At 39.2% G+C, this 19,810-nt stretch overlaps 2 protein-coding genes across 15 annotated transcripts in view; one reads left to right on the top strand and one right to left on the bottom strand.

Moving 5' to 3' along the window:
• The window catches only part of PRUNE2 (prune homolog 2 with BCH domain), a 292,750-nt gene that overhangs the window by 23,721 nt on the left and 249,219 nt on the right, over positions 1–19,810 (bottom strand). For 7 of the 9 annotated variants that reach the window (XM_012474544.3, XM_064361635.1, XM_012474547.3 and 4 more), the window contains exons 12-15: positions 14,544–14,717; positions 7,926–8,028; positions 7,155–7,286; positions 6,054–6,140 (exon numbers count right to left, since the gene is read on the bottom strand). In XM_012474544.3, coding sequence (XP_012329967.2) covers positions 6,054–6,140; positions 7,155–7,286; positions 7,926–8,028; positions 14,544–14,717 — 496 coding nt within the window. The remainder of the gene's footprint in view (positions 1–6,053; positions 6,141–7,154; positions 7,287–7,925; positions 8,029–14,543; positions 14,718–19,810) is intronic. The other 2 variants (XM_012474548.2, XM_021667121.2) reach the window with 1 other exon arrangement.
• The window catches only part of GCNT1 (glucosaminyl (N-acetyl) transferase 1), a 198,186-nt gene that overhangs the window by 159,205 nt on the left and 19,171 nt on the right, over positions 1–19,810 (top strand). For 3 of the 6 annotated variants that reach the window (XR_010337029.1, XR_010337026.1, XR_010337027.1), the window contains exon 5: positions 19,153–19,227. The exons of the other annotated variants lie outside the window; for them this stretch is intronic. The gene's annotated coding sequence lies outside the window, so the exon portion shown is untranslated. The remainder of the gene's footprint in view (positions 1–19,152; positions 19,228–19,810) is intronic. 6 annotated transcript variants of the gene reach the window in all.

Genomic DNA, 19,810 nt, shown 5'->3' with positions numbered 1-19,810 from the left:
GTAGATACTGTTATTATCCTCTTTTCAAACAGATACAGGGCAGTTAAGTGTTTGCCCAATGTCTCACCATTAGTAAATGGCAGAGCCCTAACTTGGGCAGTCTGACTTTGGGGTTCAAACTCTTGACCACACATTGTACAGCCTCCCAGTGGTTCCTGCTACTCTGAATAGTCACTGCTTTATGGCTCATTTGTCTCTGTTTACTTGTTTATTTGTTTGTAAGAAACAGAAACCTTATCATTAGTTCTTTCAGAATCTACCAAGTTTGACGATACCTTAAACACGTATGTAAACTCATTTATCTTTTTTGGTTTATTTTATTTTTTAAAAATTATGTTTTTTTTAAAGTTTTAGGTTGAACGTTTATTCTAGATGAACCAACATTCAAAAACATGTTCCAATAATTGGATTTAAATTACAAGCAACTTTCGATATGTATAAATGCACAGAAAACAACTTGGAAGGATACCAATGAAACTGATAAAAGAATTTGCCTCTGGGGATGGGGATTAGGAATAGGAGCTGGTAATAGTGAAAGGAAGAACTTGATCTTAGCTGTAATGATAGGATGCATTTCTGAAGAATGGATTTTCCTATTATTTGTGTCATTCCAAACTAATTTTAAAAATATATCATTCCACTTGAAAGAGAACTTGATCAAGGGTCTAACATTCTTGAATGTTTCAAATGCAAAGGCCGTTTTAGTCTGCTGGGATCTTGCTAAGCTGTCTGCCATCTGCACTGCCTTGTGTTTAACTGCTATGCATTCTAGTAAGAAGCTTTTTTGAGGTGTTTCTTCTATCCATCTATCTTTAATACTTTACTTGCAATTTTGGGTGGTGACTTGTGAACAACCTTCCTCTCCATACAGTAGTTTCTGGCCCTCCTGATAAGTCTTGGGTCAACACACATTACTGGTGATATGCTATATTAAACCTTTTTCTTCCTGTGGAGTTGTTGAGCTAAATTCAGGTTTTGATAAAAGACTGACTGGGTAACTGAGAGGGAGAAGAAGTCATGCAAAGGAAAAACCTCCGGCTCCAGTGTTAACATCGCTGGGATTTTACAGTTCTCTGAACATGCCATGTTCTGTCCTTACTGATGTATTTGTATCTGCCGTTTTGTCTACCCGTTTCTTCGATCTGGATTGTTCTTCTCCCTAATTTCAGCTGGCCAATCCTATTAGTCCTTCAAAACTCACCTTGAGGGAAGGCCTCTTTGTGTAAAGCCTCTCTTGATGCTAATTCTCAGCTTGCGCTCTCTACAAGGTATACCCCCAAACTCACCCTCACCTTGAGTCATCACTTCCTCAAAGTACAATTGTATCCTGCATTGTAATCGTTTACTTGTCTGCCCATGTCTGCTCCAGACTTCGAGCTCCTAAATACAGCAATCTAGCTATGTGATTTCCCAATCCACACAAGTTACTCATTTTTCTCCACAACTTTTACTTTACTTTCAGGGGTACATGTGCAGGTTTTTATGTGGGTAAAGTGCATGTCACAGTGGTTTGATGTGCAGATTATTTTGTCTCCTAGTTAATGAGCATAGTACCTGACACGTAGTTTTTGATCCTCACTCTCCTCCACTTTCCACCCTCTAGGAGGCCCTGGCGTCTGCGGTGTAGTCAGTGCTTAGTTCCCACTTATAAGTGAGAACATGCAGTATTTGGTTTTCTTAGGGTAACTCACTTAGAATAATGACCTTCAGCTCCATCCATGTTCTTGCAAAGGACGTGATTTAGTTCTTTTTTATGGCTGTGTAGTATTCCATAGTGTCTATGTACTGCATTTGCTTTATCCAGTCCGCTGTTAATGGACATCTACGTTGATTCCATGTCGTTGCTATTGTGAATAGTGCTGCGATGAACGTACGCGTGAATATGTCTTGATGGTGGAATGATTTATATTCCTCTGGGTATTTACCCAGTAATGGGATTGCTGGGTCAAATGGTAGTTCTGCTCTAAGTTCTTTGAGAAATCTCCAAACTGCCAATAACTCATTGTTTGAAATGAACTTGCTGTATACCTCCACCATAGATGTTACCCTTCAGCAGTGAAAAGACCTATAATACATTTTAGTGGTCTCTTCTTTCAATCTACCAGTTTCTAACACTGATGTAAATTGATTCAAAGGAGGATCTTTAAAGAGGCTCCTACCTGATGAAATTGTAGAATACAATTATTAAGTACTTGATGTGGGTTTTCTTTAGAATTGGGCAGACAACTGGGTTCAAAGCCTGAGTCTATCATTTATAGGCTGTGTCACCCTAGACTTGAGGTTGGTGAATGATAGCCTGTGGCTGAAGCCAGCTTGCTGTCAATTTTTTATTTTTTCTTTAGAGACTAGGACTCACTCTGTCACCCAAGCTGGAGTGCAGTGGCGTGATCATAACCCCCTACAGCCTTGAACTCCTGGGCTCAGGTGATCCTCCTGCTTCAGCCTCTGGAGTAGCTAGGACTACAGGCACATGCTACAGTGCCGAGCTAAATTTTAAAACAAATTTTCCAGAAACAGGGTCTCCCTATGTTGCCCAGGCTGATCTTGAACTCCTTGTCTCAAGAGATCCTCCTGCTTCAGCTTTCTGAGTAGCTGGAATTACAGGCACAAGTCTGTCTGATTTTTATAGTCCCTGAGTGAAGAATGATTTTGTTTTTTTTTTTTGTTTTTTTTTTTGCTTAGTGGGTAAAAAAATATAAAAATAAAAATATGATGTTGGCTAGATGCATGGCTCACACCTGTAGTCCCAGCACTTTGGGAAGCCAAGGCAGACAGATAACTTGAGGTCGAGAGTCCAAGACCAGCCTGGCCAATATGGCAAAACCCCATCTCAACTAAAAATACAAAAATTATCTGGGTGTGGTGGCACGTGCCTGTAATTCCAGCTACTCAGGAGGCTGAGGCAGGAGAATCGTTTGAACCTAGGAGGCGGAGGCTGTAGTGAGCCAAGATCACGCCACTGCTCTCCAGCCTGGGTGACAGAGCAAGATTCCATGTCAAAAAAAAAAAAAATGTATTTTATGACGTAAAAATCATAGGAAATTCAATTCTGATGTTCATAAATAAAGTTTCATCAGAGGCCGAGCATGGTAGCTCATGCCTGTAACCCCAGCTCTTTGGGAGGCTGAGGTGAGAGGATCACCTGAGCTCAGGAGTTCAAGACCAGCCTGGGAAACATGGCAAACCCTGTCTCTGCCAAAAATACAAAAACTTAGCCAGGCATAGTGGTACACATCTGTAGTCCCAGCTACTTGGGAGGCTTAGATGGGAGAATTGCTTGAGCCTGGGAGGCAGAGGTTACAGTAAGCCAAGACCATACCACAGCACTCCAGCCTAGGCAACCGAGTGAGCCTCTGTCTCAAAAAAAGAAAAGGTTTTATCAGTACACAGCTCTTACTTGTTTGCATGTTACCACTGGCTGCTTTTGCTCTATAATGGCAGAGTTGAGTAGTTGTGACTGACATTATAGAGCCAGTGAAGCCTAAACTATTCATTATTTGGACCTTTGTAAACAATGTTTGCTGGCTCCTGCTTTAGACAATTTATTTGACCTCCCTGAACCTCAGAATTTTTTCCCATACAATGGAAATAGTCAACAGTATCTGTTTCAGGCTGGGCATGGTGGCTCATGCCTGTAATCTCAGCACTTTGGGCCAAGGCAGGCAGGTTGCTTGAGCCTAGGAGTTCGAGACCAGCTTGGGCAATATAATGAGACCCTGTCTCTACAAAAAATAAAAGAATTTGGCTGGGTGTGGTGGCACACTCCCGGCTACTCCGCAGGCTAAGGTGGGAGGATTGCTTGATCCCAGGAGTTTGAGGCTGCAGTGAGCCATGATTGTGCCACTCCACTCTAGCCTGGGTGTCTCAAAACAAAAAGCGAACAAAAAAGTATCTACTTCAGAGGGCTGTCATTAGGTTAAATGAGATCATGCAAATAAGCACTCAATAAATGTACACCATTATTAGTCATAATTTACCACAACACTCTTGCTATAATTTTATTGCTATTGTTGTCATTGTTATCTTGAAGCTCCCTTCAATAGGTAGTGTTGAATTATAATAATTTTCAATATGCTGACAGTAACAAATGTTTTCTTATTGTTAAACTAAATTTGGTTTGAGGCTTTCTCTGTACTTGGAGTTCCTAGGTAGCAAACTGCAACCTAACATAGTATGTAAATAAAATTCCAACCTAACTTATGAGTATATTTTTGCAAAAATTAGCTGTCTCAGCCAATCAAAGCAGCTGGGCTTCAGCAATCATAGGTTGCCAAGTGATCAGACCATGACCATATAAGGCAAAAGCTTCATCACACTGTACCCAAATAAGGTAACTGCTGAGCTGTAACCAATCAAGCTACTTCTATACAGCATCTTGTTTCTCTATGGACAAATACTCTCTGCCCACTTTGCTGGGTGGAGCTCTCTGAACCTCTCCTGGTTCAAAGTGATGCTGGATTCATAAATCACTTTTTGCTCAAATAAACTGATTAATTTGTCTAAAGTTTATCTTTTAACATTACTTAAGAAAAAAACATTTGTTTTATAATTATAAGAGCTGAATTATTAAACATTGATGAATCAGTAACAATGCTAATGTTTACTTTTCTAGCCATTAAACTTTTTAAAAGCTTATCAGCATACATTGATTCCTACTCCCTAGTTAAAGCATGTTCTGAAATTATTAAAAGAAGTAGCTCTTTGTATACCTTAAATAGGTCATTTTATATATGTATTTTCTTTTTTTCTTTCTTTCTTTTTTTTTTTTTTGAGACAGAGTCTTACTCTGTTGCCCAGGCTGGAGTTCATTACCATGATCTTGCCTCACTGTAACCTCCACCTCCCTGGTTCAAGCGATTCTCCTGCCTTAGCCTCCCTAGTAGCTGGGACTACAGGCATGCCACCACTATGCCTGGCTAATTTTTTGTGTTTTTAGTAGAGATGGGGTTTCATCATGTTGGCCAGGCTGGTCTCAAACTTCTGACCTCAAGTGATCTGCCTGCCTCCTCAAGTGCTGGGATTATAGGCGTGAGCCACCCTGCCTGATTGGTCATGATATTTTTAAAAGCAATTTAACACAGTATGGTAAACAGCTACCATTGCCACAGGGAAATGAGGGTGAATCCTGCTACTCGGTCATTGGAAGTGGGGAATAAGAATAATAAATAATAAGTCAATACTGAACAAGAAAGGTAGAATTTGGAAGCTACGGTAAAATCTATGTAAAAAAAAAAAAAAGATTTTGAAGTTTTTTTTCTCTAGAAGTGAAGTTATTAGAATTTTTAAAAGAAATTCATTAATAATTTTAAGATGGGAAAATTTCCATTAATCTAATCTGTACCCTGATGGTGGGCAAGATTTTATTCTGTTTTTAAAGCTATCTAGAAAATAAATATTATTCTTTTCATTTAACTATTAGAAGTCTTGCTATATTATGAACCATATCTTATTTTACTTTGCATCCCCAAGATGTAAGGTTATATAGAACCTAATTAAAATAAGAGACAAATAAATATTCACTGAATCAAAACCAAGACTCGTCATGGGTGATCAAAACACAGCTCTCAAAATGGCTGCCCAGATTCTATATAACTGTGATAGTTACACAAACATTGTGTAGGTCTGTTCAGAAGAAATGGAACAATTAAGACATGATATGGCCTCTGTTTCTGCCTTTGATTCATCTTTAGTTTCCACTGTCATGTTACCATACCCTTCTTATTCTCTACATAATAACACATCACTTTAAATGTATTACCTATTCCCCTTTCTAATGTGGCATGAAAATCCCACCACTTCATCTTCGTGTTTACAGCAAGCAATTTAGAGGTCATGTCTTATAATAATCTGGGGGAAATATTCATCATGAAAACATTCTCTCTCTTAATTAGGGACTCTCAGTGACTAGTCCAAAGTAACTTTCCAGGAAAGGCAGAGACAAATATATTTCCCTGGGGTTCTGTTAGTTTATGAATTCTTATTTTTAGGACAATGAGTACATATTTTTTAAATCTACTAGTAGTACTTTTACTTTATGACAATAATAACTATACCTTATAAAAGGTCGTGTCACAGCAAGGATGGTTCTGATGAACCAAGATGGATGAACAATGATGAATGATTTCAAATTCTTCCGCAACCTATTTTGAAAAAAAGAAAAAATACATTACTCTTAGCCCATTTTCAGTGGGAATTAAACATAAAACATATTCCTAAATACAAATATATATAATTTAGGCCAGGCATGGTGGCTTATGCCTATAATCCCAGTACTTTGGGAGGCCAAGGCAGGTGAATCACCTGAGGTGAGGAGTTTGAGACCAGCCTGGCCAACATGTTGAAATCCTGTCTCAACTAAAAATAATTTTTAAAAAATTAGCTGGCGCCTATAGTCCTGGCTACTCAAGGGGCTGAGCCAGGAGAATCGCTTGAACCCAGGAGGTGGAGGTTGCAGTGAGCTGAGATCACACCACTGTACTCTAGCCTGGGTGACAATGAGACTCCAACTGAAAAAAAAAAATTATATATGTGTGTGTGTGTGTGTGTGTGTATATATATAAATTTTAGGGAGTTTTATGCCAGTTACTATTACCTGGTGGGAATATACAGAATGGCCGTGATTAATGACAAGAATGATTTTTGAGACATAATTTGAAACTTGTATGATTTGAACCTCATTTTCTCATAGAAATAAATGTAAAATAGAATGGTTGTGTTCTTAGAGTGCATACATCTAGTGGCTAACTTGAACTGACAGCGAATGTCAAAAAAAGAGCACAATGGTTCTCCAAATCACAATAGTCCCAGTTCACATAAATGGCAGCAAGGTCACATGATACCACTAAAGAAGCAGGGGTATTTTGGTTTATCAGCTCAAGTTGCACCTTCCTGTGGCAACAGCACACGCATAGTTTAAAACAGACTTGGTCTGCCAGGTTTGAATTACATTTAATAAAATCTAGGGGGGAATTGATTTATTTCAACTTTTGGGCATCAAATCACACTTTTATTAATATTACTATAATTTATTGTTTTAAATACACATAACTCAGTGTTCCTAAAATGTGATCGCATTTTTAGTAGACTAAAAGAGAATACAATATGGTCACTATTGAGGAAGTCAAACTAGTGATTAAATAATAGAGCCCACATACCGTCTGTCAATCATCTGGTAGCATTTCTTCATCCAGCCTAGCCCTGGCATCTTCCGTCTTGGGGTTGCACCATTCAAGTACACTATCATATAGTCTTCAGCAACCATCAACTCTAAAGTACTTATTACATATCTGATCACAGGAAGGAAGAGGCATGTTTTCAGTTCCCACATAAAATCTGACTGCCACCATAATTAAATAACATTAAAAGTACAAGGTGTATGAAATTCAAGAATGGTTGTGCCCATTACCTCTTTACCTTGGGAAGAATACAGTTTGCCTAAGAGCATTCCTCTGAGAGTATTACTCATTTATTGGTATGGTTACCTATTTTTTAAATGTAGGTACACTAGAAAAATGTATGGGTTAGAAAGAATCCTGACTTTCAAAAATTTCAACAATGTTCTCAAATATTAAGGGTAACTCAGGTTAAATAAGGGCAGATATAAATGAAGTCAGGTTATAGTCAGTCTTAGCTGACGAAGAACATGTATCAAGGAACAAAAATAATACTTTGCCCAAAGGAAATGTTACAGAATTTTAAAATGGAAGCGAAATTCTGTTCATTTTGTTTTCAGTCTATTCTACCGACAAGAGCCCCTTTAAATGTTTTATCCCCTTGAGCAACATTCTTTGACAGAGACCTTACTGACTTTTGATTGAAGACTTAGAATATTCTACATCATCTATCTTCTTTAATTAAAGATGCTCTATCTGCCATTACATGCCACAGACATTAACTCAAAGCACTTTGTTGTAAGTATCACTCACAGGAAAAGATTTTCCATGACATAGTGGTAATCCGCCCGACTGCTGTCTGGCAGAAAACAGGCGGCAAACACAATGATGGCATTTAGACCGTCCCCATAGTATCCTGGGGGACAAACAAAAAGACATTTGTAACCAATTGAAAGCTCTTAACAAGGTAATATCTGACCTAATGGATAAATCTGGAGTCTTGGCAAGTGTGTCTCTGTGGATATATTAGCTACATGAAATGGGGATTGACTACAGGTCTGTAGTATATACACATATAGTTATATGACTATATATGACTATAGGTAGTATATACACATATAGTTAGCTGTAATATATACACATAGTTATCTTTCAGTGGTTAACATCTATGTTTTATTGAGTGTTAAATATACAGTGCAATTATATTTGCATATGTAGGCTATTCATATATCACGGATGATTATATGTGTTGTACATAGTTGTAAACAGGGTGTGTAAATATTCAACATGATAAAATGAGAAGGCAAGACTGATTTATGAATGTCTGATTTCTATAATACTAATATATATGTTCTTATACAGACTTCTTTCTTCTGATGGCTAAGAAAGATATTCTGTTTGATCTTTAGTTCTTTTTAGTTTTAGACACTGCTTAATTTTAAGGGAGAATTTAGCCACTGAACTGCAATGTAATCTCTGACTCACACACTCCAGTGATCAAATACTAGTGAGTAGACAAGTAAAACATCTTTATTTTGATTTTGAGGCCTGTAGTGCCCCTGAGATCAACAGACAGTGTAAGAACCCAAGAAAAGCTCTAGCCTGGCCTTGTTCTGTCCACTATGTTACTGCCATGTAATCGCCAGTGGGTATTTAGAGTTCTGAAAAAAACTAACACATTGGGTTCTGGGAGGACTAGATCAGGCTTAAGCATATGTCCCGTCCTCCTACTCAAAGCCTGGAGGAAATCTCTATTTAATGATTCTACAGTCCAGAACTATATGACACAACAAACCCATAACTGGGTATATTTTTGGGCATATCTTGCCCCATCTTTTTTGCAGAAGAGTCACTGTCTCTTTGTAGAGAACATCTTATTAAACTGCTTTTCAAGAGTTAATTAACTCCATCCAAATCTATATACACCCCGGCCAGGTGTGGTGGCTCAGGCCTGTAATCCCAGCACTTTGGGAGGCTGAGGTGGGTGGATCACTTGAGGCTAGGAGTTCAAGACCAGCCTAGACAGCATGGCAAAACCCCATCTCCACTAAAAATTAAAAATTAGCTGGGTGTAGTGGCACCTGCCTGTAATCCCAGCTATTTGGGAGGCTGAGGCAGGAGAATGGCTTAAGCCTGGGAGGTGGAGGTTGCAGTGAGCCAAGATCATGCCACTGCCCTCCAGCATGGGTGACAAAGCAAGATTCTGGCTCAAACAAAACAAAACAAAACAAAACAACAACAACAAATCTATATACAGCCCACATTTTACTGCCAGGTAATCATCCAGTGAGTATTTAGAGTTCTGAAAAAACTAACACATTGGTTTCTGTTAAGAGGCTAGATTCTGAATTCTGTGAAGAGGAAGACAACTTCCTCTTGTAAGAGGAGGAAAACTAAGAATGGGTCTGGTTAAATTATATTTCAGTCGTATGAAATTCTGTACTTGCTTCCTAGTAACATGGGACGGAAGAGTAGAGGTGCTACCTGCAGGTGGTGCTGAGAAAACAGCAAGTGAGAAAAGCAGGAAGTGTGGCCATTGAAACTCCAGGGGTCAAAGAACATATAGATGCATTTCAGGACACCATTCCCCATCTTTTGAAAGCTCCGGCATCATTTTGGAATCGCCCTGTCTTTTAAGCAAGCTTACCATTTTCCATAGTTTCTTTGAAACTCACAGCAGGTATCAGTCAGACCCCCAGAGGTAGCTATATGGAATGTCATGTGTCTTTCCCACTTAAAAAGGGAAGCAATGTCTGAATTTTTATTTTTTACTATCCCTGTCTAAACAATTGCAGTTTATGTCATATAGTTCTGGACTGTAGAATCATTAAATAGAGATTTCCTCCAAGCTTTGTGTAGGAAGACAGGACGTACACTTAAGCCTGGTTCAGTCCTCCCAGAAACCAATGTGTTAGTTTTTTCAGAACTCTAAATACCTACTAGTGATTACATGGCAGTAAAGTATTGGCTGTGTATAGATCTGGATGGAGTTAATTAACTCTTGAAAAGCAGTTTAATAAGATGTTTTCTATAAGAGAATGTGACTCTACTGCAAAAAAAGATGGGGGAGGAGAGTAATACTACTAAAAATATACCCAATTATGGGTGCGTATTACTAACTTGAGGTAGTTGTATACAATATTTATACTACATGTGGTGGTACAATATTGTTGTATACAGTATTTATACTACATATCTTAGAAGATGCTACCTATGTATGTCTTCAACTCATGTAACACATGTTTGTGAAAGAGCAACGTAGGAGCTTCTCTCTGAATGTTTTTGCTTTAGTTCCGTCTTTTCCAATATACAGGTATTTATCATCAACTACTACTTTTTAGAACGCAAGATGAAGGAAAAGGGCAGGAGGAGATATATTTTAATACAAGAATTGCTTGTTAAACAATTTCATTTCTGAAGAATGCATAACTAAATGGAAATCCACAAAGGATATGGTGCCTGAGCTAGCCTAATCCTCACATCACAAAGATAAACAGTTCATCCTCAGCACGATGAAAAAACAAAGTTCATTAAAAGACACAACAGACATAATGAATCCAACTTAAAAGCAAGTAAGAAAGCATCCTTTCAAAAGCATCTTTCTAAATGTAGCAGTCTGGCTCCAGAGTGTTACTGTAATTTCAAGATCATGACGGCTCAGTTCCTTTGATTTCTTTATTGCCAGAGAACTTCTAAGAAATGTTTTTTGAAAGGGAAAGACTGGTTTGTCAACAGTACTTCAGATGTCATTTTAAATGGCAGTTCAGCTCACTCTGTAAATGCGGTCTGCCCTTTGAATGTTGTAGCCTCATGTTCATCTGAGTTCATTCAACTAAAGGAATACTATGGGATCAGCTTACGACTTCATGATCGCTGTCTAAGTAAGGAAAGTCTCAATATGAGAAGTACTGAAATTTAGAAATGAAAATGGCTGTTTGTACTTTTGGGTAGAGGAGCTTTAGGAAGGGGAGAAGAGCCAAATAGAGAAGGAAGAAAATAGGAGAGGGGATAATTGAAGGAGGGAAATAAAAGAAAAAGAATTCCACAGGAAGATTTTCCTCCTAAATCAAGAGCCAGTGCCATTGGTAGGCTTGGGAGATATTTCAGATAATACCTTAATTTTTCTATAGCTGCTTCCTGCTAAAAAAAGATTACAGTTAAAAAAATCATATAATGCTATAATTGCAGGCAAAGTGCAATAACTAGAATTCGTAGGATCGTTTACTTTTTGCCTCTCCCAAATACCTAGGAGGGGGTCAGCTAACCCCTCAATTTCTAGTCTCAAGTATGCAGCTTACTCAAGTAAAGTTGCATACTTGAGAATACAGCATCATTCACTTGAAGTCTGGTTTTAAAACATTTATTTCATTAGACTCTCTTCCCAATAAAGGTGAGGTGAATTCAGGGTGTATATGCTGGGTAAGGTGCCTGAGCAACCCCACCGCGTGTCTCCTGACACCCTCTGAAGCCAGGACGCAAACCTTACCTGAGTGACACAGACAGGCATGAAAGGGATGTAACACAAGTTTGCTGGCCAGCAAATGGAATGGAGACACAGGAAAGATGTCACAGTCGCAATCAAAACACACACACACACACACACACCAGCCAGTGACTCTTCTCCTCATTATTTCCAGGGTCATTTGTCCAGCAAGACTGCAGAGAAGGTTACCTGAATCTCCTATAATGAAATAAGAGAAGTAAAAAAAAAAAAAAAAAAAAAAAAGGAAAGAAAGAAAGAAAGAAAGGAAACTCCTTGTTAACATTATTTGGGGTGATTGTTCTCCATTATTTAAATGGGTTTCTCTGCTCCAAGTTAAAAAAAAAAAAGCCTCAGAGGGACCCCATATTGTTGGCTTAGCAAAACCATCCCAATCCCTCTTTACTTTTATTTATGCAGATGGCAGAGATATTGTTCATGGGCTCAGTGAAGTCATTGAGGCCCAGAGAAGATAAGTAGTGTATCAAGGTCACAGACTAGTAAGTGGCAGAGATGGGTTTCGAGCCTCATTCTTCTACATTGTATGCAGGGCCTCTGGCAATAGCTCATATCAAGGTCACCAATGCTGAAGACTGAATTATTTATTCAAATACTGCCATCATGCCACCAGTATTCTCAACAGGTGGGACACTTGGCAGGGCCTGGCTTTGGGGCTAACTTCTGCAGCTCTTTTGATCGCCCCCGCCTTACAGTTTTCGGCATAGAACGCTGTGCAGCTGGCACGTCTCTATTGGCCTGAATGAGAAAACTTCCTCACAGCAAAATACCAAGCAGCAAACAAGATTCACTGTGAAGTGACTGCTGCTTTTTAAATGCTCGTCAGAAGCCAGGAGGACAAACTCAGTAGGTTGGTAAGGAGCTTTCTCATCATTGGGGTCTAAGAGAGTGGTGTAAACTCCCAGTGTGGAAGACAAAGCTTTGGCAAATTCAGAAGTAACATCTCAAGTATCTTTACCTACAGAGCACAAAAGCCGGTCAGGGTGTAGGAAAAGGTGGCATCTCGCTAAAGTTCCGGATGGGTGCAGCCAGAGGCATGTTTCATGCAGGCCAGTGCCTGGAGAGGGCCGAGGCAGGGCTGGGGAGAGGGGAGGTAGCTGCCTTCTCTTCAAAACAAATCAGACAGTCACACAGACGAAAACGGAGCTTGCAACACAGAATGGAGAAGAGCAAATGCCAAAGGGAGGAGGTGGCAGGGACAGAGAGCACAGCAAACCAGGTTAGCCCTGAGGCCTCAGGTGAATTGTTACAAAGACTGTCACAGGCAGAAGCAGTGGCATTTTCTGACCATCAGTGCTCTGATGATATTCACTCTCTCCTGATTTGGCCAACAGACTGATGGGCTTGACCACGCCACCCAAGCCCACCTAAAGAACAAGCAGACAATCTACTGGATGTTAGCAGATAACAGCCCTAGGAGAGCAGCAGGACCATGAGCTGCCTTTCAACACAGGGACTCTGCATGTAAGAGCTGCTGGTAAAAATATTTATAGGGCTTATCACCGGGTGACTTTGATTTGATAGACATTTTAATTTTTTAATACTTTAAAAAATGAACAGAGTCCTCTTACAGGCAGCCTTTGTTTTATTTTCAAAAAGAAAACAAACCAAAAATACCTGATAGGTGGTGCAAAGGAGGTGTGACCTGGGAAGATGGGGAACACTGCGTGTTCCTCTTATGGTTTTCACATAAAAAACAAAAGGGTTGACTCCACAGCCAGCTGTCTGCTACTTTCAGCAAGATTGGGCCAACTCTCATTCCAAAGGGCTATGGGCATGATTTCCCTTAGAGGAAACTGCCCCTGACTCCACAGCAGTGATCGGGGGTCCTATTTCCATTTCAGGTCAAACAGTAAGGCAAGAAAAAGAAAAGTCATGGCCAAGGGCAGGGACTGGCATTCCCCTTTGCTACAGTGGTCAGGTTCCCTGGGTGGTCTTGATACTTATGTGGGGGGTAGCAATGTACGGGATGGAAGGTGAAAAACCTGCTGGCAGAGGAAGGTTTGATTGAAATAACAAAACACGTTCTGCTTGTTACAATAGAAAACAAAAGCAGTGTTCTACTGCAGTGCCAAGACTGTTATTTCCCTGTCCTCATTAAGGAAGAGTGAATTGAGAGAGCAACAACTGCCTTGTCAGCTCACACTTTCTAGAACAGCTGGGTGGTTACAGCGGTGCCTCAGGACTTCAGGAAAGGAAGGTATGAAGCAAAAAATCAAAACGCTGTTGACGTTTTCTGAAGTCGACAATGTTAAATGTGTTGCTTGCGCTCATGTGACTTTTTGTGAATTCCAAATTAACCAAGGCCACATATGCTCCAGGAGCTCTTGAGAAAGTGCTGGAAACATAAAACACACTTTTCTCTCTCCCTTGGCTCTCGCCAAACAGGTAGAGGCTTTGACTGCGGTTGGCTGTTGTCAGGCCCAGATTTACTGCAGCTTACAGAAAGGCAAACTTCAGGTAGGGGGAACAATTACCAAGCTGAGTCTAAAAAAAATCCCCAAAGCTTCTGAAGAGGATTGAGAAGATCATTTTGTAATGAGAAGCACCTCGGGCATAGTGTTATGATACGGGCCATGGTGTCACATACTCTGTTTGGTTCAACCCTACAGTGGACTGGTAAGAATGCCAAACAGACATCTAAATCAGACAACTATGGCTTTCAGTAAATTTGCACAGAAGATGATAGCTATCACATAAGTAGCATGAAAAGCCTGTTTTATATCGGAAAGTTGTCTTTGCCCCGTAGGATTTCAAATGTTTACTGAATTGAATATGAGGAAACATACTTGGCTCTACAGTTCCCTGATTATTGATTATAGAAGAGGGCCTTTGAGATGTGATGTTCCAGAGAACTCTAGACTCACTTTCTGATTTTAAATAAAATGGCTGCCCCTTCCCCCATTTCCCAGATTCACACAGAGCTTGACTACCTCCGTGAGAAATGACTCTCCGGTAGGGCTCGATAACCTTCATGTCAATGCGCTGCTCTTGTTCTCCAATCACCACTGTCCTCCACAGCCGGTTGTCCTCCCTTTCCTCTTCAGCCGTATATTCTGGAATAGACTCTGACTCTTGGCCAGAATCTTTGTTGGCTGTGGGATCTTCTGGAAACAAAGCACAGAGCAGGGCTGAAGGAGCAAGTCCTCCACAGTGCAGGCAGCTAAACAGCAAATTGTAAGCTACATCCTGCAGAATCAACCTGATGGAAGTCCTTGTTTTTTACAACTTTTACAGAACTTAGCACTATCCTGACCACATAAAGTATACTCAGTGAAGTCCTTTTTTATTAACTGAACAACCAGATCGATCGTTAAGGCCATGCTGAGAGTGAGACTAGGTGCAAAGCTTGAGCTGTCTTGCAAGGGTGGTGGTCCAGGGTGTGTGTGAGCCAGGACCAACTCATCCTTGATCAGGGTAAAGATTGCAGGTCTTTCTAATGGCGTGAAAGGTTGTGTATTAGGCTGAGAAAATCTTGGAGTTTGGAGGCCACATCTCTTCAGTGTTCAGAATCTTTTGGGGCCCTCAACCTGGAATTGTGATGATACTACCAGCCAAGACTCCTACTCTAAGACTCTTACAACTGGGCTAAGCCTCCTGTTGGGAGCACACCTGGACATAAATTTGATATTTCTATTTACTGTTTCAAAATATGCCACACAAAGATTTTACAGTAAGTGAGAAACAACTTTGTAAACCAGAATTGCTTCAAGACCCCAAATGCACAAGACTCCTAAACTGATGGGTGCGTAAGACAATACAAAAGTCTACTGAGCCTTCTCTGGGAAGAAATTTACTCTTGTGCATTCAAAAAAAGGTAACCATTTTTTTAAAAAAGAATAAGCAGCAATTGTTTCCATGTTTACTAGAAGTATTAGTAGAGTGTAATGATGGTTATTTTTTGTATGTTTAAGTAACTTGCAAGAAAAGATTATTTTATAACCTTCACAATAGTCCCAAGATATTATCATTCTTATTTTTCCATTCCTGGAAAAGTACCATTGAATTTACACTGCATTTCACGTCTATGGCACTTTGATGATAATAGCACTATTGTATTAAGTATTGACCTTGTACCAGGTACTAGGTCATTATACCAATGCAAAAACTGATTCTGAAGTAGTTCGCCTCAGATCACAGTTACTAAGCAAATACAGTCAAAACCTTTAACTTTTTCAGCCCTTCTAACCTATCACGTTGTACCCTAAGTGTGTAACTCTCATTTATTTTACAAAGTGGCTGCGAGTCCCTCGGTAAGAAACTGTGCCTTGAATCCCTTTAATATTCACTTCCACCAACCCGCTCCCTACTTAGCTTGCAAACTTATTCAGAACACTCAAAAACAACTGGGAAGGTGAGTGAGTAAATTAAGGAAAACTTGGATCATTTCCTGGAAATAGAGGTAATCTATAAGGGAGCCACAACACCACCATTATCTTCTGGAAGAATCTGCAATTATACATTCAGAAGTGTCTAATTACCAATGACTGAGATAGTGCAATTATACATTCAGAAGTGTCTAATTACCAGTGACTGAGATAGCAAAACGAAGTTCGGTTGGGAAGCAATCCGAGCCTTTTTTGCCAACACCAACAGCTACCACCACCTACAGAGCCTTGGCTCACTCAGGCTTCCACTGTGTTCCCACCAGCATGCGGCAGCTTATCAAAGACAGACCATAAACCACTGGCTTCAGACCAAGCACTGTGTCCTTTGTGCAAATCCACCCATCTGTCTGGAAGCCCTTTCTGCTTCTTCCTTCCTACGTGAGTTAGGACCCTAGGATGCCAATCTTAGCTCCCTTCCTGGGACTCAGTTTCCCATCTGGTCTCTACTCCCTCAGAACTCTGGATTCTGAAGCAGGTTTATCTTCTGATGCTCTTTTACACACCCTCCTTTCCCTCCAGGGAACTTTCCATCCACCAGACCCTCTTCATCCTGTTTGGTACCCTCTGGCCTGCTCTAGCTCTACCCTGGTCATTTCTGTGGGATGAAGATAGGGTCGTTTTGTTTTCTGCAAATTTTATTAAAATTCCCTCATGTAAAAAATTTTTGGGTGGGCATACTGGCTCAAGCCTGTAATCCCAGCACTTTGAGAGGCCAAGGCATGTAGATTGCTTGAGATCAGGGATTCGAGACCAGCCTGGGCAACATGGCAAAACCCAGTCTCTACAAAAAAATACAAAAATTAGCTGTGTATGTTGGCATGTGCCTGTAGTCCTAGCTACTTGGGAGGCTGAGGTGGGAGAATCATGTGAATCCAGGAGGTTGAGGCTGCAGTGAGCTATGATGGCACCACTGCACTCCAGTCTGGGTGACAGAGTGAGACCTTGTCTCAAAAAAAAAAAAATTGTATACTACATTCTTTATTATGGTTATAGTAAAACACATATCACATAAATATAGTCAACTGATCTTTGACAAGGAGCAAAGGCAACCCAGTAAAGCAAAGATAGTCTTTTCAACAAATAGTGCTGGAATAACTGGGTATCCACCTGCAAAATAATGAATCTGGACTCAGGCATTTGAGCCTTCACAAAAGTTAACTCAAAATGGATCATAGACCTAAATGTAAAATGCAAAACTATAAAACTTTTAGAAGAAGAGAAAATGTAATTGGCTCTAGCTGCAAAGATGACTTTTTAGATACAATACCAAAGGCATGATCCACGAAAGAAATGATTGATAAGGTGGACTTCATTAAAATTAAAACTTCTACATGAAAGACAGAGAGAATGAGAAGACGACAAACCATAGACTTGGAGAAAATATTTACAAAACACATATCGGATGAGGACTGTTATCCAAAATATACAAAGAATGCTTAATACTCAACAATAAGAAAATGGGCAAAAGACCTGGACAGGTACCTCACAAAGAAGATATACAGGTGACAGGTAAGCATGTGAAAAGATGTTCCATATCATGTGTCATTACAGAATTTTGAATTAAAACAATAGCAAGATACCACTATTTACCTAAATGGCCCAAATCCAGAACACTGACACCAAATGCTGGTGAGAATACAAAGCAACAGGAACTCGCTTTCATTGCTGTGAGAATGCAAAATGGCCCAGCTGCTTTGGAAGAGTGTGGCAGTCTCTTACAAAATTAAGCATACTCTTACCTTACAATCTAGCAGTCATGCTCCTTGGTAATTACCCAAATGCACTGAAAATGTATGCCCACACAAAAGGCTGCACATGTATGTTTATAGCAGCTTTATTCATAATTGCCAAAACTTGGAAGCAACCAAGATGTCCTTCAGTAGGTGAATAAACTGTGATTCGTCCAGACAGTGGAATATTATTCAGCATTAAAAAGGAATGATCTGTCAAGCCATGAAAGGATATGGAAGAACTTTAATTGTGTAAGTGAAGAAAGCCAGCCTGAAAAAGCTACCTATTGTATGAGTCCACCTACATGGATTCTGGAATAGGCAAAACTATGGAGACAGTAAAAGCATCAGTGATTGCCAAAGGTTGGGGGAAAGGAAGAAATAGGCAGAGTGCAGAGAACTAAGGCGGAAAAACTATTATTAAGATTCTACAATGGTGGATACGTGCTGCCACTGTACAATTGCTCAAAGCCATAGAATGCACAACACAAACTGAACCCTTCATGTAAATTATGGACCTTGGGTGATAATGATGTATCAATGCAGGCTCATCAATTGTAACAAACCAACCACTTTGGGAATGTAGATAGTGAAGGGGAGTGAATGTGTGTAGAGAAACAAGATACAGGAAAACTCTGTACTTTCCACCCAAATATGCTGTGAACCTGAAGTTGCACTAAAGAATAAGTTCATTTTTAAAAAGTAAACCACATTAATGAAAGTGCCAGCAATATAGAAATTCTTCATGAAAACAATAAAAATCACCAATGCCACTAATCTATTACTACGTGATGTGTATCACTCTTCCTCTGCACACACACAGACATGTTTATTTTTCAAAAAGTATGATGATTCTATATATTCTGCATGTTCTATACAAATTGTTCTATTAAAATAGTATAGGTTTGAGACCAGCCTGGGAAACATGACAAAACCTCCTCTCTACAAAAAAAATACACCAATTAGCTGGGTGTGGTGGCACACGCCTGTAGTCCCAGCTACTCAGGAGGCTGAGGCAGGAGGGTCACCTGAGCCTGGGAGATCAAGGTTGCAGTGGGCTGAGATGCCACTACACTCCAGCCTAGCTGACAGAGTGACGGCCTGTCTTTATACATATATATGTACACACACACACACACACACTTTTATATACACACACATATTTTAATACATATTTACATATATATTTTTATATGTATATATTATATAATATATAATGTATAATATATTTATACATGTATATTTAATATATACATATGTATATATGTGTATATATAACATATAGTATACTATATATATTCTCTCTATATAGAGTACAGACTTCTTGTCTCAATAAATATAAATCCTGCTCATTTTTAAAAGTAGCCCTCAAGTACCTTCAGGCATCTGGTAGAGGAATTCTTCCTTTTTTTTTTTTTTTTAAGAGTCCCCAAGTCAAGAAAACTGGATAAAAAGAGGTCTAAATGTGAGCAAGAGCTGTCACGTTTGGCTTCAAGTCTGTAAGCCCAATCTAGTAACAGACCCTTTCCCATTCATTGTTAGCATATTCACTGAGGAGCAGCATGGGCCAGGAACTAAGAGCAACAACTAGCTGTGTGACTTAGGCAAATTACTTAACTTCTCTGTGCTTCAGTGTTCTCATCTATAAAATGAAATAAATGAAATGAAAAATATATAATGAAATATATAATGAAGTGTATAATAATTTAAAATGTATAAATGAAAAATATATAGTGAAAATATGTAATATATAATGAAATATATATAATGAAACATAAATGAAAAATATATAATGAAAATATACAAATGAAAAATGTAATATAAATGAAAAATATAAATGAAAAAGTGTTCATTAAAAGAAAATAAATTATGGACCAAATGTTTTTGAAAAACTGTACTTTAAAAACCCCTATTTTGTTTAGAATGTATATGCCAGGTTCAAAATGCTCACACGAGAAACCCAAGAAACAGGCTGCTTTCAAGCATTAATTTCATACTTCAGGACTAAAACATATTTATAATCTAACCCTTTTATATAGTCATTTATTCATATTCTCGTGTTTACAAAATACAGCTACTCAG

Source organism: Aotus nancymaae, unplaced genomic scaffold (assembly GCF_030222135.1).
Source record: "Aotus nancymaae isolate 86718 unplaced genomic scaffold, 86718_ANA_hifiasm-v0.15.2.pri h1tg000041l, whole genome shotgun sequence".
Lineage (NCBI taxonomy): Eukaryota > Metazoa > Chordata > Mammalia > Primates > Aotidae > Aotus > Aotus nancymaae.
This window is presented reverse-complemented; position numbering and strand designations above follow the sequence as displayed.